We start from the raw sequence: 17,369 nt of genomic DNA, 5'->3' as shown, positions 1-17,369 counted from the left end.
ATATATATATATATATAAGTTAAAAAACGGTTAGGCTGCTGAGGATACCGTATGTGTAAAGTTTAAATCATAAAGAAAACATTAGAAATGAGAAAATTCAGTTTATGGAAAAACGACAAAAGTTGCAATAAAACGTTTAATAAAAAAAATTTTTTTTAAGAACTGACTTTTTTCAAAGGGACAATGAAACTTCGTCTGTTTTAATATCAATGCATGTTCCGAATTATAATAATATACATTTACTTTTAAAATATCTATGCACAAGGATCGAGCGCGTAGCGCGAGGTAAATAAATTATCGAGCGCGAAGCACGAGATAAATATATTATTGGGCGCGAAGCGCGAGAACCATCCACCGCGTGTCCTGGGTGCGCTGAAACATTGAGAGCCGCGCGCTCAGCGCGCGATAAGACCGTACCCGCGAGTCAGGCAGATTTTTTAAAATGGAAACGCCCCTTTTTTGACACCGGCAATCGAAAGAATGGAAAATGTTACATTCAAATATGCACTCAGGTCTATATTTTCCGGATGACGTTAAAGGCAGTGGTCTCCACAATCCACAGGTGCATTGTCACCCAGGATCGCTCGGCCTTTTTCAAGATCTACTAATTTTTTTCGTTGGGAAACTGAGAGGAAATTGATGACTTTTCGAAAAAAGAATTCGAGTTGAAAGGGCTCGGCGAACCCTTTTTTTCTGGTATACTTGATATGCCTTGAAATACAAAGTCTTTTATTTAAAGTACACCAAACTCTCGCTTTCAGTCATCCCGTTCTCAGCCTTCCTAGAACTGCTGGCTCACACTGTTTCCCACGGGAGCAGGGCAAGAGCGGTTGCAACATTTTATATATATGTATATATATATATACTCTAATTGGAAACAAGTCAGGCGGCCCTCACTGTTTACGCTTCGATCCTAAACAATTAAAAACATAATAATAAAAATCAGTGGTCAGAAATAGATTCAAAGCTGTCAAAATTTAAAAGTTTTTTTCAAATTGATCATCTGTAAATAAAATTATTTCAGAATAAAGTTTTGAAAGTAGAAAAAATTAAAAACTTCAAAAAGTGATCACTTAAATTTCAAAGGAATTGAAATTGCATTAGCGCTTTTAAATAAAAAAATTTCAATTTGTTACTCGAAAAGAAACTTTTAAAATAAAGTATTTATTAGTATTAACAGATTGTAAAAATTGTAATTGATTTATTTTTGGTATATCTGTTAGATATACTAATTTAATAAATTATTTAAATACATTTAACAATATTCTAAATTTTTAATATTGAAAAATGTGTTATTATGGATTTTAAAATTGATGTTTTAAATATTAGGTAATAGAAACCCAAGAACGAGTGAATTTCTTGCTACTTTTTAATATTTTACATTAATTTATTGTGATATAATTTTATATCTAATTACGAGGGTGGTTCAAATATGATCGAGACAAACGCTGTAGATGGCGCGCATGCATGTTTTGAAGGTCGTGGCTTGAGTATGTGATAGATGGGTCCATGACGGACAGTGTAGCATAGTTTTCGTCGGAAGCGCATGTTTCACGCGCGTGCTACGACCATGAGTGAACGTCAAGTGCCAACCGCCATTGCGCAACGTATTGTCATTCGTTTTTTAGTTCGGGAAGGCGTTAAAAACACGGAAATTTGTCTGCGTTTGCGAAATCAGTTCGGTAATGAGTGCCCGAGTAGGGCTACCGTGTTCGAATGGGCCAAAGCATTCAAGGATGGCCGTAAAACCGTCGAGAATGAGCCGCATGATCGTCGACCGCGAACCAGCATGACACCAGACAACATTCGCCATGTATAACAAATGATTTTGGAGGACCGTAGGATGAATGTTTGAGACATTTCGGCTGAACTCAGCATCATTATTAGTAGTGTAAGAGTCTATCATCCACGAACACCTTCAATATCGCAAAGTAACGGCGCGATGGGTTCCTAAACTTTTAGGATAACGCGCGCCCTCATACCGCGCATCTCACGCTCGATACAATATCGGAATTGGGATGGGAGGTCCTGGAATACCCCCCCCCCCCTCCTACAGTCAAGATTTATCACCTTGCCACTACCACATATTTGGACCACTGAAAGAAGTCCTCTGAGGTCAAAGATTCAACACCGACGACGAGGTAGAGGAGTTCGTGCGCACATGGCTGTCCGAGTTGCCCAAGGAATTCTTCGATACCGTCATCAAAAAACTTCCTGAAATGTGTTCAAAATTCGTAACTTCCGAGGGGAAATACCTAGAAAAACTGTAAATTTTTGTAATTTTTTTCGATAGTAAATAAACGTGTCAGAGTATTTGTCTCGATCATATTCGAACCACCCTCGTATGACAATTATACCATTAAGATATACTTTAGATAAATGCAGGTGTGAATTTGAAAATTAAGTTTTGAATTGTTTTTAAACAAAACAATTTTTAGGAAATTTAAATTGTGAGTATAAAAAATTACTATTGCATTGAATATTTTATTTAACAATATTGAAGTAACGAAAACCAAAAATTTATTATTTTATTTCATAATTCTCAATTTTAGCGTGATGTTTCGAATCGAAATAAGGGTCTCCAGTTTAAGGGGATTTATTAGACTAGCAAAACGGGATTCCATTTTAAAGCCGCAATTTTGAATATTTTTTTATACTTTTTTGCATACGGCATATAAATGTTGGTCTATTTTGCTGAGCAGCGCCTATTTTTGGAAAATATATAAATATATATTTTATTTAATAATAAAAACGGAGAGAACAATAAAGAAAAATTGCAGTGACACTCAGTGTGGATTCTCGCAGCATTCTTACCGACCCTCGTGAAACTCAAATAGACAGGCACCCTGGGGTGCGTCGAATGGACCGTCGAATTGCTCGTAATTAATGACCCTTTCATTGTCATGAGATGCAGATAAGTTACAAAAACTCAAAGTATGAAAGCATTGATTGGTTCAACTAACATTTAAAAGGATGAGTGGATTCAGTTTTAATTACTAGAATTGGTTTTCTTTATAAAGTTGAAAGAAATAGAAAAAAATATTTTCGAAAATCGGTTAATAATTGCATTAAGAATGGAAGCGTTGAAGTCCATACAAAATTTTAGCTTTTCTGACAACTTGACACTTACTTCCTCAATCTGAATAGTAATAAATTGATCTCAACTGCTGATTGAAAAGTGTTATTAAATTCGAATAATAAGCTTTACATAATGAATTGGCAGTTTGCAACTTAGCAATGTGAGAAAAGCTTACTAAAGCAATTACTAACTGACTTCTGTCGATAAAAATTATCATTTTCATTTTGTGCACTTGGATTTCAAATGGTGAACATTGAAATAATATTAGATAAAAAATGGGGTTAAAAATATGAGTGGTAAATATTCTATCTATATATAAACGAAAAAAATTATTAAAACGTATGTTTTTGAGAGATGTACGATATACAGCATCCTTGAATCGCAGATTTCGACACCTTTATATTCGATAAATATCACTTTGCGAGTTTCCAAGTTTGAATCGAGGTTTCAGTGGAATATTCAAATTGAAAAGAAACAGGATATTCTGGTAATTAATCCACTTACTTTTATTGGTGGTAGATCTTCTTTATCTTTATACAGTTTCCACATGTTGTTCTATGGGTGACAAATGATACTTTAAAAACTTCTGTCAAAATTATTATATTTTTTGAAGCGCTATCGCACACACACGCGCGCCTGTCTAAAATTTTAAAAAGTAGCAAATTTGTATTAAGTGTACGAGATTCAAAATAGGTGTGTCCCCTTCAAAATGTCACGAAATACATTGCCCTGTTGATTGAAGGTTCATTAATTATCATTGATGAACCACACTTTGTGTATGTGTGTGTGTGTGTGAAGTATCTGAAGGGTGTGATATAGCGCTTCGAAAAAATAGAATAATTTTGACATGACAGTAGCAGTGCAAGCGAGCTTATGTTTCAATAAATTTGAGCTGTGTTAGTTCATGAATTTAAACCGAAGTAAATATTTATAATGTTTCTACTTGCCTGTTTTGCTGTCAAAATACGAAATTAGACACATTATACATATTTACTTCGGTTTAAATTTATGAACTAACGCAACTCAAATTTTTTGAAACATAGCCTCTTATGCACTGCTACTGTCATGCCATAGACAATATTGCTTTTTATCATTCATATTATAGGTTAACTTGTATTAAAATCATATAAAAAATGTTTTTTGTATTTCAAAAACATGTAGTACTTCACATTTCCGTCGATTGCATTTCGTTTTGAAACGAAAGAGAATTGTGATGTCTAAAATGAGCTCTACTGAAAAAAGGGAAAAATCGAGTTAAGTTGTTTTGAAACCGGCTCAGTGAAGTTACGAGGTTTAGAATCTGCACGCTACAGATGCGTTGTTTTTAAAGAGGCCCGGTACAGTTAGGAAATTTATAATTGACCCGCGTGAGATAGGTGTTTTTTATTAGGACCCATCGACGTAGGTATCACGCGTTGATTTGAGTCTAAACTTTGACCTTGAGCCTGACCTGGCTCGTACTCAGGCTGTTTACACAGTCCCTAAGTCCTGATGCTAAAAAAATGCAATTGCCTCGATTATCGTAAAGTCTTTTGTATTTTTCCCAGAAGAAAATAATTTGTTAAACATTCAAATTAAACTTTTTGCTCATTGAAAATACATGCAACACTGTCAAAAGCCAGAAATGTGTAATTTGCTTCAAGAATCATCTCTGTACGTTCCTTAGTTTCTGAGATGACACCTATCTACGTTTTTGTTAACAAGTTATTAACAAATAATTATTTTTGGCTCTAAATTTCACCATTGTGTACAAAAAGGATCAATGAAACCATATTTTTTCAGAATTTTAATAATTTATTTTCAGTGACTTAGAATTATTTCAAGTTGAGTATTCGAAAATGATAATATGATTATGGTACTTTTTCACCTTTCATTCGCCAGGAAATAATCGCTAATAATCAGAACATTTTGATACTCTGTATCAGTATTGGCAAAACCCTTAACTGCGACACGCATATCATTTCATATTTTTACCACTTGAAAATTCCTTGGAATGTTTTAAAACATCCTAAAGTATATAAAATCCTTTAAAATCTCTTGAAAATTCCTTGTAATTGTAGAAATACCCTAAAATATTTCAAATCCTTTAAAATTTCATACTAAATTATTGAAATCAATGAAAAATTCCATGGAATCTATTAAAATATCCTAAGATTTTACAATCCTTTAAAATCTCATATTAAATTACTTTAATCAATTGAAAATTCCTTGGAACCTTTTAAAATACTCTCAAATATTTCAAAACCTTTAAAATCTTTTGAAACACCTTGACATCTTTTCAAGATTTCTAAGGTACTTTGGAGCTTTTAAAAAAAATCCTACTATAATTGTTAACATTTTTTCAAATTCCTTTAAATTATAAAAATGAATTAAAAATTCATTGACATCTTTTCAAACATCCTCAAATATTTAAAATTCTTTAAAATCTTTTGAAAATTCCTTAAACATTTAAAAGTACCCTAAAATATTTCAAATCTTTTACACTCTCATACTACATAATTAAAATCAATTTAAAATTCCTTGGAATCTGTTAAAATATCCTAAAATATATCTAATCTTTCGAAATCTCATATTAAATTACCGTAATAAATTGAAAATTCCTTGGAACATTTTAAAATACTCTCAAATATTGCAATACCTTCAAAATATTATAACATACCTTGAACTTTTTTTTTAAATTTTTAAACTACTTCTTTAAAATTCTTTGGAATTCCTTAAGATTACAAAAATAAGTTGGAAATTTCTAGACATCTTTGAAAACATCCTCAAATATTTAAAATCCTTAAAAATCTGTTGAAATACCTTAAAATTTTTTAAAGCTCTTGAAAATTCCTTGAAATTTTAAAAATACTTTGAAATATTTCAAATCCTTTAAAATTTCACATTAAATTACCGTAATCAATTGAAAATTCCTTGAAACATTTTAAAATACTCTCAAGCATTTCGAAACCTTCAAAATCTTTTAAAACACTTTGACACTTTTTAAACATTTCTAACATACTTTGGAATTTTTTTAAATAACTGTGCTGAAATTGTTAAAATTCTTTGAAATTCCTTTAAATTATAAAAATAAAGTGAAAATTCCTTCACACCTTTTGAAGCATCCACAAATATTTAAAAGCCTTAAAAATCCTTTGAAAATTCTTGAAATTTTTAAAAGCTTCAGATTGAAATTTGGAAAACAGAAAAATTTCAAAACGTTAAACATTGAAATGTTTTTAGATTAGAGTTTTGAAAATGGAATCAATAAAAATTCAAAACTTTCGAAATTTTATTTTTAAACATTTTCAACTATGAAATATGAATAATTTTCAACTCGATGGGTTTGAAGTCTTCAAAATTTGAATCGTAAACTTAAAGGTTTATTTACAAAAAATTAGTAATCGTAAATAAATTGAAAGCGTTCAAAACTTAAAAGTATGTTTTTCAAAACAAAAAAATATAATTTCATAATTATATACAAAAATCGTTTTAGAAAACGTTCAACTTTAACTCGAGTAATTTCTATTAACACTTTAATTTAATAGTTTCGCTAATCTACAAAACATTAAAATTTTAAAACTTTGAAATTTTTCTGTTTTCTAAAATTCAGTCTGAAATAATTTAATTTAGAGATTCCCCAATTAAAAAACGTACATTTAAGTTTTAAACGCTTTCAATTTATTTATGATTATTAATTTTTTATTAAAAAATACTTTTAAAGTATTTGAAATATTTCAGGGTATTTTTAAATTTTCAAGATATTTTCAAGAGCTTTACAAAATTTTAAGAGATTTCAAAAGATTTTTAAGGATTTGAAATATTTGAGGACGGTTTAAAGGATGTGAAGGAATTTTCAATGTATTTTCATAACTGAAAGAAATTTCAAAGAATTAAAAAAATTTCAGAAGGGTTATTTTTAAAAACCAAAGAATTTTAACAACTTTTGCAGGGTTATTTGAAAAAATTTCAGAGTACTTCAGAAATCTTTAAAAGATGTTCAGTCCTTCAAAACATTTTCAAGGTTTCGAAATATTTGAGATTATTTTAAAAGGTTCCAAGGAATTTCCAATTTTTTACAGTAATTTAATATGAAATTTTAAAGGATTTGATATATCTTAGGATATTTTAATAGATTCCAAGGCATTTTCAATTCATTTAAATAATTTAATATGAGATTGTAAAGGATTTGAAATATTTTAGGTTATTTTTAAAATTGTAAGGAATTTTCAAGAGCTTAAAAATTTTTTAAAGGATTTTAAAGGATTTTAAATTTCGTAGGATATTTTAAAACATTCCAAGGAACTTTCAATTAATTTCCATAATTTAAAGCGATTTCAAAGAATTTTTGGATTTTTTTAATACTTTCTGTTTGAAATCGGAACTACTTTGTTAAAAATTTAGTTTTTTTTTTGGCTGATGATTCATCAATTTAGTTGGAAAAATTTATTTTCTGAAAATTAAACTATCTTGTGGAAAATTCTTTTTGTTTTTGGTTAAAAAATCATTTTGTTTAACTACAAATTTAACTATTCTATGTTTCATTGAAAAGTGATCTTTTTCAGTTAAAATTTTTTGTAGTTTATTGAATACTCGCCCATCTTCGTAGAAAATTAATCTTTTTTGTCGAAAATTTAACAATTAAACATTTTTTTGTATAGAAAATAATTATTGATGGAAAATAAATTTCTTTTGTGCAAATTTCATGTATTTGATTAAAAATGCCTTTTTTTAGTATACAATTTAGCTTTTTGTATGAAAATTTAATTTTTTGTTTAAAAATGTTACTATTATTTTGAAAATAATTTTCAAATTCGTAATTGTTAATTTATGTATTTTATTCAAAATTGATCTTTTTTCTGCAGAAAACTATTTGTTTTAATTGAAGTTGAACTATTTTTATTAAAATTTAGTCAAATATTCATTAATATTAATATAATATTTTATAATTAAAATATTAACATGAATAATATATATAATAGTAATAATATTCATATTATATACCCCTGAAAAACATAACCTCAAAATCGACGCATCCATGAAATTGAGAATCACGCGAAACATCAAAATCGCCAATTTCTTCAATTTCTTGCAAATGGGGATCGAGATATAAATAGAAAACCACCGAAGTTTTCCGAAGCTTTCAGATCAGCAATCCTCGTGCAGCAGAAAACCTGAGAAACCCGAAGTTTGAGTCGTGCATTTTCGGCTTACACGCGAACTTACAGTGGTAAATATGAAACTACTTGATATAATATTTACCTAATTTTTAAATTTCTTTCATTCAGCAGTTCGCACTTGTCACTTAGAATAAAATTATAACTTCCTAATGCAACTTCCAAATGTTAGGTTAGTCATGCCCGTCGAAATTTAAACTAAAGGCGGCATGTACAGAAAAAGTGATGACCGTCTACATACATAACTAGGTATTTTCACTTCAACCAACAGCTAACTTCACTTTGTTGAATACAGAAAATCTAGAGGAAATTTCTTCGAACGAACAGGCATCAATTTCGATGCAGACAGTCACGGCTTAGTTTTTACACCCCGGCTTTGGTAGTTTGAATGTCATGTATGTTTTGACTAACCTAAGATTTGGAAATTATACTACGCCAAGTACATTTTTTATTTCAAGACACTAATAGTCACTGGTAAATGAGAGGAAACTAAAAGTTAGATAATTATTATTATAACTTACCTGCTTATCAACATTTATTTTACCCAAATAACGCCCGACAAAATCATTTTGACCACTTTACTTTTATTTTTTAATAAACAAAATGTTATTTACGTAAAAAAATATGGAAATGAAAAGAATGTTACTCATTGTATACTTCTAAACAATTTTATAAACGATGTATATAACTGCTAATGGTAAACATGAATTAAAACATCACCGAATAATCTTGGTGAAGTGGAATATTAGATTTTAATTTGAATAAAAAGTTAAATATAATCCTTTTTATATCTGAAAGCGCAGTAAATAATATTTATATCAATAAAATATGTCAATAGTTTTGTGAAAAAAGTTTTAATAGCATACAAGTTCAAAATTAATATTTATGGGTTTAGCGAGTACTTACGCTATTCAATATAAGGAGAAAAATGTTATTGAAATTGAATTACATTTTTATTCAAGAACATATGACTAAAAATATGTAAAGAACATTAAAAATAGTTTGTTCAATAATTTAAATTGTTGCAAAAAAAACTATTTTTCAGAGGAACAAATATAAATTATAATTTTATAAAACGTCCAAGAGGTAAATATAATCAATGTTTTAACATCTTTGTTTTAAATACTTAAAAGGATATAATGATAAAAGAGAGCAATTAAAGAAATTTATTAGTTTATTTTTCACTCATTATTAAATAAAATGGTTCCAAATGGAAATTTAGTTAAATTGAACAGAAAATATATTATATCTATTATATATTCATAAGCGAGATTATTCACGTGGTATGTTTAAACTTAGTACTATTTAAATTTTTCTCCGGGATTTTTTTACATTCTATTAATAATATTGTTAATTTGTTTTCCACAATAGACTTTAAGACTCATATTTTACTTTTCATTCATTATTATTTATTTTTTAAATACCTTTTTTGTTATATCATTAGATTATAGAAATATTGGGTGTTAAAATGAAACAAATAGTTTGAAAATTATATTTTTGTAATTATAAATAATATTCGGACGATATGCAGTCGTATGATGATGAATGGATGGTCTTTAAAACAATTCAATAATTTTTTATCATTTCTAAAATTAACTCCGGAATTTTCGTACGCCATCGGTTTGCCAGTACTGCTCCAGTACTGGCACAGTACAGCCAGCCAGTACTGGAACTCCGGCAGGCTGTACTGGTCCAGTACTGTGCCGGTGGTGTATTTCTACCTGGGTGAAGTTTCGATCCCCTTAAATCAGTCCCAGGTTATTTGAAGGGCACCCCCGACACTTGCGTGAAAGCAATATAAAAATCATAATATAAAAATTGTTCAACAAGTGAAAGACTGAGTGAATGTAGATATAAAGATCACTAACACATACAATGCATGCTTGGTTCGCATTTTTAAAAGTACCAAACCTAATATTTACACTTAGTTCTCGTGAAAGTTTTTAAATTAAATGTTCCGACGTCAAAAATGTTCAGGAATAAACAACTACGATGAAAAAATAAATGTGGCTTAAGGCCATGTGATGAGTATAACAGCTGATCAAGTCAGTCCTAAGATCAATATTTTTTCACCCATATTGAAAAATAAAAGTTTAAATAACGCGGACATTTTTTTCGGGAAATGTTAATAAATATTAAAGGATCGTTTGTGGCCTTGGAAAGAGTTGGAGGAAGAAAAAAGTTTATTTATGCAAATAATGATTATTATCGACGGATACATTCAGGGTTTACAGCAGAACTTTGACTTTTAACCATGGACATTGGAAACACGGGACTAGGCATGCCATCCTAACTCTAGCGAGCGGGGTTGAATCTACGGGAGGGGGGGGGGGGGAATTCCATGAGTAGGGAGAGCCGCCATCTTACGATGTGCCATTAGATTATGCGCACGAACATTTTTGCCGAAAAACTGCGCATGCAAATATAAACATGTGGGCGCTGCCATGTTTGTCACGGGACATCAAAAGGTGGCGGACCTCCCCCCTCATTGCATCACCCCCGCAATGGCATGCCTAGTCCCTTGTTTCCTATGTCCATGCTTTTAACTTTCTCTGAAGGTAATCATGCAATCTTTTTTACTAACAGACCCCTAGAAGTTCGAAGTTGTCTACTCGCTACGCTAGTGCTGCTTTGACATAGCTGATACCAGACTGATACGTATGGCAGACCCAATATGTTTATTTGCATTTCAAGTGCAAACATTAGTTTTTGCATTATTTGTGCATAATGTTCGTGAGCAGTTTTTTTTGGTTTTGTCCCACTTTGATAAATATAAACCTCAAAACTAGCCCATTGACAACACTGCAAATTGCTTGCAGGGTTTAACGACAGCACGGTCGGTATTTCTCTAAAATTGCAATTAAAAAAAACTGTTTTCACTATTCTAATTATTTAGGATTAGAGACACATGGTTGCATGCCTTCTATTTATCTTGCGAAATTTTTGACACGATATCTCATTCCGTCTAGACGTAAGTTGGGAAAGAAAACTTCCACTGGCATTTTCTTCAAACAAATTTTTTTTTTAATTTCCACCGGAACGAAGCAGAGACATGGACTTTATCACCTCCTCTTTCATTTCCCAAGCCTTCAGAGCGATACCTCATTTCGTTTAGACGTAAGTTGGGAAAGAAAAATTAAAGTCTAGGCTTGATCACGTGACCCTCTCGTCACATGGCCTTAAACAATCGACTCTCAGATCCACACGAAAAAAATGAATCCGTAAAAAATGTACGAACTTGTAGCTAGGTCTCGGATACGGGATAAAAAATCAAACATTAAATCCTTATTTCTATGAAAAATGTATGGATAAATTTAGAACGTTTTTATGGACAGTTCGAGTTTCCTACGAACAGTTCCTGAAAATGTTATACCTAAATATAAAAAGGGAAATTTTTTATTTGTGCGATTTAATTTATATGTATAAAGTCGCACAACTCTCAGGATTTGAAACCTTGAACTCGACAGTTTCTAAACATAAACCATGAATGCGTAAACACGCGCAACCATCGAGGATGAACAATGTAGGTATAATAACAATTCTAGCCACTCATTCCACGAATTCAAACCACACATAGGCGCATGCATACGCACCGAGCGGGTGGTTGAGAGTATGCGTGAGCCACGCAAAGACGAACCTACGTTCTAGTTCCCAGATTTGTCGGACAAGCTCGCGAGTGCTCTGTGAAACTTTTCCCAATCACTCATAATATTTTTGTAATTATTTACGGAAAAAAAGTAATGAGCAGTTTTAGACATATATCGAGTTCGTCAATTCTTTCTCAAAATTCGCAGATTATTCACGAAATTTCATCAATGTCCAATGAATTTCTCTCCTATCCGAGACCTAGCTACTAGCTCGTGACTTTTTTACGTATACAGTTTTTCCGTGCAATAACTACGACTAGATTCTATGAATTCGACTGTCGAAAAGGATTGCTTTACACTTCGCTCACTCGTGCGCTACGTCATTCGAAAGACCGCTTGAGAGAACTGCAGTTCTCGGGTTTGAAATTGGTTCTTACTATTGAATTTAATAATAAAAGTGCCAGTTGAAAAGACAAATAAACAAACCCTCAATAACCATGCTTTGTAGAGTCCGCCGAATGCATTTTCCCTTTCTCTCGCTTCTTTCCTCTTCTTTCACCATTGACAATGCTGAAGCGTGAAATTAACCCGAACACATTTCCCCAGGTACACGCGACGTAAACCACCCTCTCCGCAATGTCCAATTCCATTTACGAGCACCCACCCTCTCTTCAGCCCTTCAACTCGTTGTACGTAAGCACACAAGAGATGTACAAGCATTTGTAATCGCGAATAGCATTCTCCTGTTACTCATATCAACTTACAGTCCTCAATATCGGCAACAATTATCAGACTGAACATTTTTCAATAGTATTTTTTATGTCAGAACGACCGGTTTTTTACCGTTCATTGATTAATGTACTGAAATATTCCGGTATATTTTCCAAAACTGGCACATTCTAAACACATGTGCATTTTTTCTGCAAATAATAATCACATACTCAACTGCACATCACCGTAATACAATAAAATATATGTTGTTTCTATACGTCTCAAAATAAATCACGCCCCTTTCCCCTTTTACAGCCCCCAACCCCCTTGCCAAATCCCAGCATTTAGACTCGACCGTTTTATAAGCGTACATACACGTACAAACTATCCGGGCGTTTGGATTCGGTCTAAATTGTATTGAACGTCAAATTTATGAAATGATATAATTCATCCGCCATCATTATGTACTACACCGAATGCGTACGCGTACCTTTAAATCAGTTTACAAGCCACTATGGATCTTCGTGCTAATCCGTGCATCGCGCTAACAAACTAATGACTGATGATTAGGCGGACGAGATTATTGGTTGACAGACGTTCACCAATATGCAGTCGCTTTCAGTTAAATTTATCGGACTGTACGTGTACGATTAGATGTCAATAACATACGAATTTGTGCCACTCGTGGATTATCAGCATCATTTGAGTGATTTTCATCTAATCTTATAAAATTATTCAACTCTGCTATTAATTTTATTCGATAAATATAGCATGGTTGGGTTATAATAAGGCGCTTAGTGTTTTTTTGAATTACCCGGAATAAATAGTCACTTGTTTAGGAGATACTGATTTCACGCGCAATTTAATTCTGTTGGCAAATCTATACATCTTAATTGATCTGATCTTTTACTAGTTGAAAGTAAAACGGGCCCACTTGACTCATAAAATTGTTGTAATTAAACCGACTATAATTTGAAATCACTTGCATTGTATTTTCAGAACTTTACCTGTGTATTTCTGGTGTACCCATAACCCATGAACCTCTCATCGTGAGCTGGTGCAATGTCTCTCGCAATGTAGAAAGGTTCATAAAGGAACTCGAAGTTAGTTACGTCATGACTGACATAAATTTTACCATTCTTCATGTTCTCGTGGCCTTTATGTCCCGGAATGAGGTCCATCATCCATCTAAAATACATGATAGAATTTCCGCACTTTCTCCCAATCATTTACTACTAGACATGCAGCTTAAAATAAGTAACTCTATTCACCTCGTAAAATTCGTTGCGAATTGATTGTGAATGAAGACTTTCTGATGAAAGGGTCTAGCAAGCCCTTTCTTAGCTAGTCGAATTAGCTCAGACTTGTTCTGTGGAAATCGAACACGCGAGTCCAGCTCATAAGTCGGTATCACATACGCACACTTTTCACAATTGTCATCCTTAAGGAACTCTTCTAAAGTTCCAGTCAAGTTAAAGCTCGGCACAATGTCCACATCAGTTAAGAACACGTACTCCGACTGACAATTCTTTCTCGCTAAGTTCCTCATGTGATTCTGAGGATAGACATTCCGTATCCTCCAATTTGTTTGTTCATCAGAGACTCTACTCATCAGGATATTTAACGTGGCCTCGGGTTTGGCACAGTCCACAGTCTTAGGCATCTTGAAAGCAGTCGGCTCTCTCTTAGGTAGTTTATTTTTGGGCATCGCTAGGGAAAATGCCACTCGATTCCTAATTGGTGTATAGCATTTGTTGAGGTAAACAAGGTACCTCTGCAAAACCTCAAACTCCTCATCCCCGGAAGCAAACAAGGCAACTGATAGTGGTCCTGACCAGTGGTGAACAACCTGAACAAGAGAATGAAGCTTCTCTATGGAAGTCTGAGTCGCTAAACAAACTTTAGAAGTTTGCGAGAGGTTGCTGAATTTACCACCAACCAGGACTGAATCAAAGGTTTTATAAAGTCGACGAGAATCCCATTTTCCTAGTTTTACATCCAGCTTGAGGACAGTGTCCTCCTTTTGAAGATCCTCAGATTGAATACAGGGCTTTTCAGGAGGGTCTTCTTTTTGGAAAGAAGGGAGATTCCATTCAGTAACAATATTCGACACGGATTCCTTAGGAAGGCTGTATGGAGCACAGGTCTCTGACTGCAGCAACAAGAAGGTCAGCAGCATGTTGGAGAGGGCGAGGACAATTACACTGATTAAACTCAGATTCCATGGTCGACATCCAAGCTGAAACAGAAGATGATGGATATTCAGTATAAATGTATATAAATTATATTCAGCTGAACGATATAATATTGCCCTTTTAGTTGTAACATATTTTGCACAATCCGGCCTGAAACAAGAAACATATCCGGAAATTTTGTCAAGAAAGTTAAACCGATGATAGTAGTAAAGTTCTGTGTGGGCAGGAAAGTTCTAAGAAAAGAACGAGTTGCGGAAGGAGAAGGACGACAGTACAACAAGAGCTACTCGAATCGTTAGGAAACCCTTTAAACGAGAAGTTGGCCGACATATTCTCATAAATTAAACGACTGAACCTGTTAATACCAGGAGCTTGCATTCACGGACCATATCCACCTGCAAAATCGCCCCTGATTATACTCGGATAATGGCTTTCGTTAAGTTGTTTATACACAATAAGGAACCAGCTGTTTGTCCCAGGCTGCTGAGGTCGTAAACCTGGACTTATCAGATTGCAAACCACATAAAAGTTCTAGCATAAGCATAATTCTCAGACATGTTTATTTATCATTCTTGTACATGATTCCTCACTCTAAAATTGATTCGTGTCATGTGATTGGCCAAGACGCATTAACATTTCCCAAAATCTATTTGAACTAATATTTATTTTACCGAAATTCATTTGATCAAACAACAATCTGCGCTCCCTTATTTTTTTTAATTATTCGTTAGATCTCATTTTTTTCCGAATTGGATCTAATTTTCGTTGATATTTATTAGACCCAATTGCCACTGGAAATTATTTTTATTTTTCGAATTTGACCAATGTGCTATTATTTTTATGCCAGCTCGCTTTAGATAAAGTGAAATTTCTATTACATAAATATTCTATGATGTGGAGATTCTGACAAATGGCGTCTCGTTAAGGTTGTATGTAAAAAATCAAGTTCTGGTATAATTTTTTGAAAAAGAGCTATATTTAAATAGAATAATTAATTATATGTTCAATTAATTTCAAATTTTTCCACCACGTACTTTCATAGATAATTCAATGAAAAACATTGAAATTTCACTCACTTTCAAACCGATAAACGTAACAGTATCGCATAGCGGCAACACTGTTCCCTCTCTCCAGCTTGTCTGCTGTACCAAGCTAAAGATATCAGGTCCTAGATACGGCATGAGATTAGTGTCACCACATACCGGTAGTTAGCGCAGCAGGCACACATACTTGTAGATGGGCGATATGTACCGATTGGTTCCTCCCCATACTTGTAGAGGCGCGACAGGCAACCATACATTCGGTCGCGCCAAATTATAGTGCATTTAAAATCCAAAATGGTAATAATCTAATTTTACTTTATCAGTGAATGGAAAAATAATTTTAATTGCGTAGAAAAGTTCTTCAAGGAATTCGAAAACTCTAAAGAATTTTTGAAATCAAAATAATGCCCAAAATGTAGCAAAGATGTTAATATAAAATAGTAATCACAAATTTGGATAAAAAAGTTTATTTTTTATTTGAGCTATAATTTTTTTGGAAATTAATAGAAAAGTTAATTTGAAGATACAGTTAAGTTTTACTTAAATTTAAATAAACTAAAAAAAACTATCTGGTTAAATCAACCAGAATTCTGGTTGAATATGTCGTTTATATTTTTTTCTGGTTAAAGAAATAAAAATTCTGAAAAGAAATTTCCTTATGAAAACTTATAAAAAAATTTTTTCCTAAATAATCTTATAGACCTAGACAAATGTCTTCTGAAATGTTGCATTTTTTAAATATTTGTGAATTTAGTGGTACATGAGTTTTTTAACAGCTGTAAAGTGTAAGAAGCATTTTCGAAAGTTAAAGGAAATTACGGCTTACTTTTACAGTTAAGCTAAGGCCATGTTATAAATATGAACCATTTTTTCGAATTGAAATAAGAAGTAACTCAATCTTACAAAATGTCATTTTCCCTGCTCCAGAAATCTAACTTTAAGAAAAAATGTAAGTTTGCTTAATATATTTTTAATAGCATAATTGCCATATTTTTCGTCTTTTTGTGTTTTAATATCTGAGCTAATTACATTTTTTAATACGCAATCATGAAAAACAATATAAACCAATGCTATAAATTCCCAGAACTATTATGTACTTTAATAGTCTATATTTTTTAAAAGAATTTGACGCCGTTTTTATTTTATTTTATTTTCAATAAATATATAAGTTTCCTTAGTTTTAAAAAGTAAAAAGTCTTGAGAAAGGTAGGGGGAAGGGAGACGAAAAAGAGGCTTGAAATAAATAAGAGGGGTTTCCAAGCGGCAAAGGGGAAACAAAGTAAAGAGGAAAGAAGAGGGAGGGGAAGAGCGAAACGTGAAAATAGCTTTCTGGAATGTGTCAGGTTTGAAGAACAAGAACAAAGGATTCTGGGAGGAGTTAGAAAAGTGGGATGTGATTATGATGAGTGAAACTTGGGCAGATGAGAAGGACTGGAAGGGCATAAAAAAGATGTTACCGAAAGGTTATGTGTGGACAATGCAAGAAGCAAGAAAGAAACACTTTAAAGGGAGAGGGATGGGCGGCATGGTGTCAGGGGTGAAAAAAGAATTAGCAGTAAAAGGGAGAAAAGATGGGAACATGGAGGAAAAGGATGGAA

At 32.5% G+C, this 17,369-nt stretch overlaps 1 protein-coding gene across 1 annotated transcript in view; it reads right to left on the bottom strand.

The window, feature by feature from the left end:
• The window catches only part of LOC117173635 (beta-1,4-glucuronyltransferase 1), a 106,191-nt gene that overhangs the window by 2,479 nt on the left and 86,343 nt on the right, over positions 1-17,369 (bottom strand). The window contains exons 2-3 of the mRNA XM_033362276.1: positions 13,805-14,772; positions 13,541-13,721 (exon numbers count right to left, since the gene is read on the bottom strand). Of these exons, the coding sequence (XP_033218167.1) occupies positions 13,541-13,721; positions 13,805-14,772 (1,149 nt within the window). The remainder of the gene's footprint in view (positions 1-13,540; positions 13,722-13,804; positions 14,773-17,369) is intronic.

Source organism: Belonocnema kinseyi, chromosome 5, assembly GCF_010883055.1.
Source record: "Belonocnema kinseyi isolate 2016_QV_RU_SX_M_011 chromosome 5, B_treatae_v1, whole genome shotgun sequence".
NCBI classification, from domain to species: domain Eukaryota; kingdom Metazoa; phylum Arthropoda; class Insecta; order Hymenoptera; family Cynipidae; genus Belonocnema; species Belonocnema kinseyi.
Note: the sequence above shows the minus strand (reverse complement) of the source record. Positions and strands in the feature narration are given on the sequence as shown.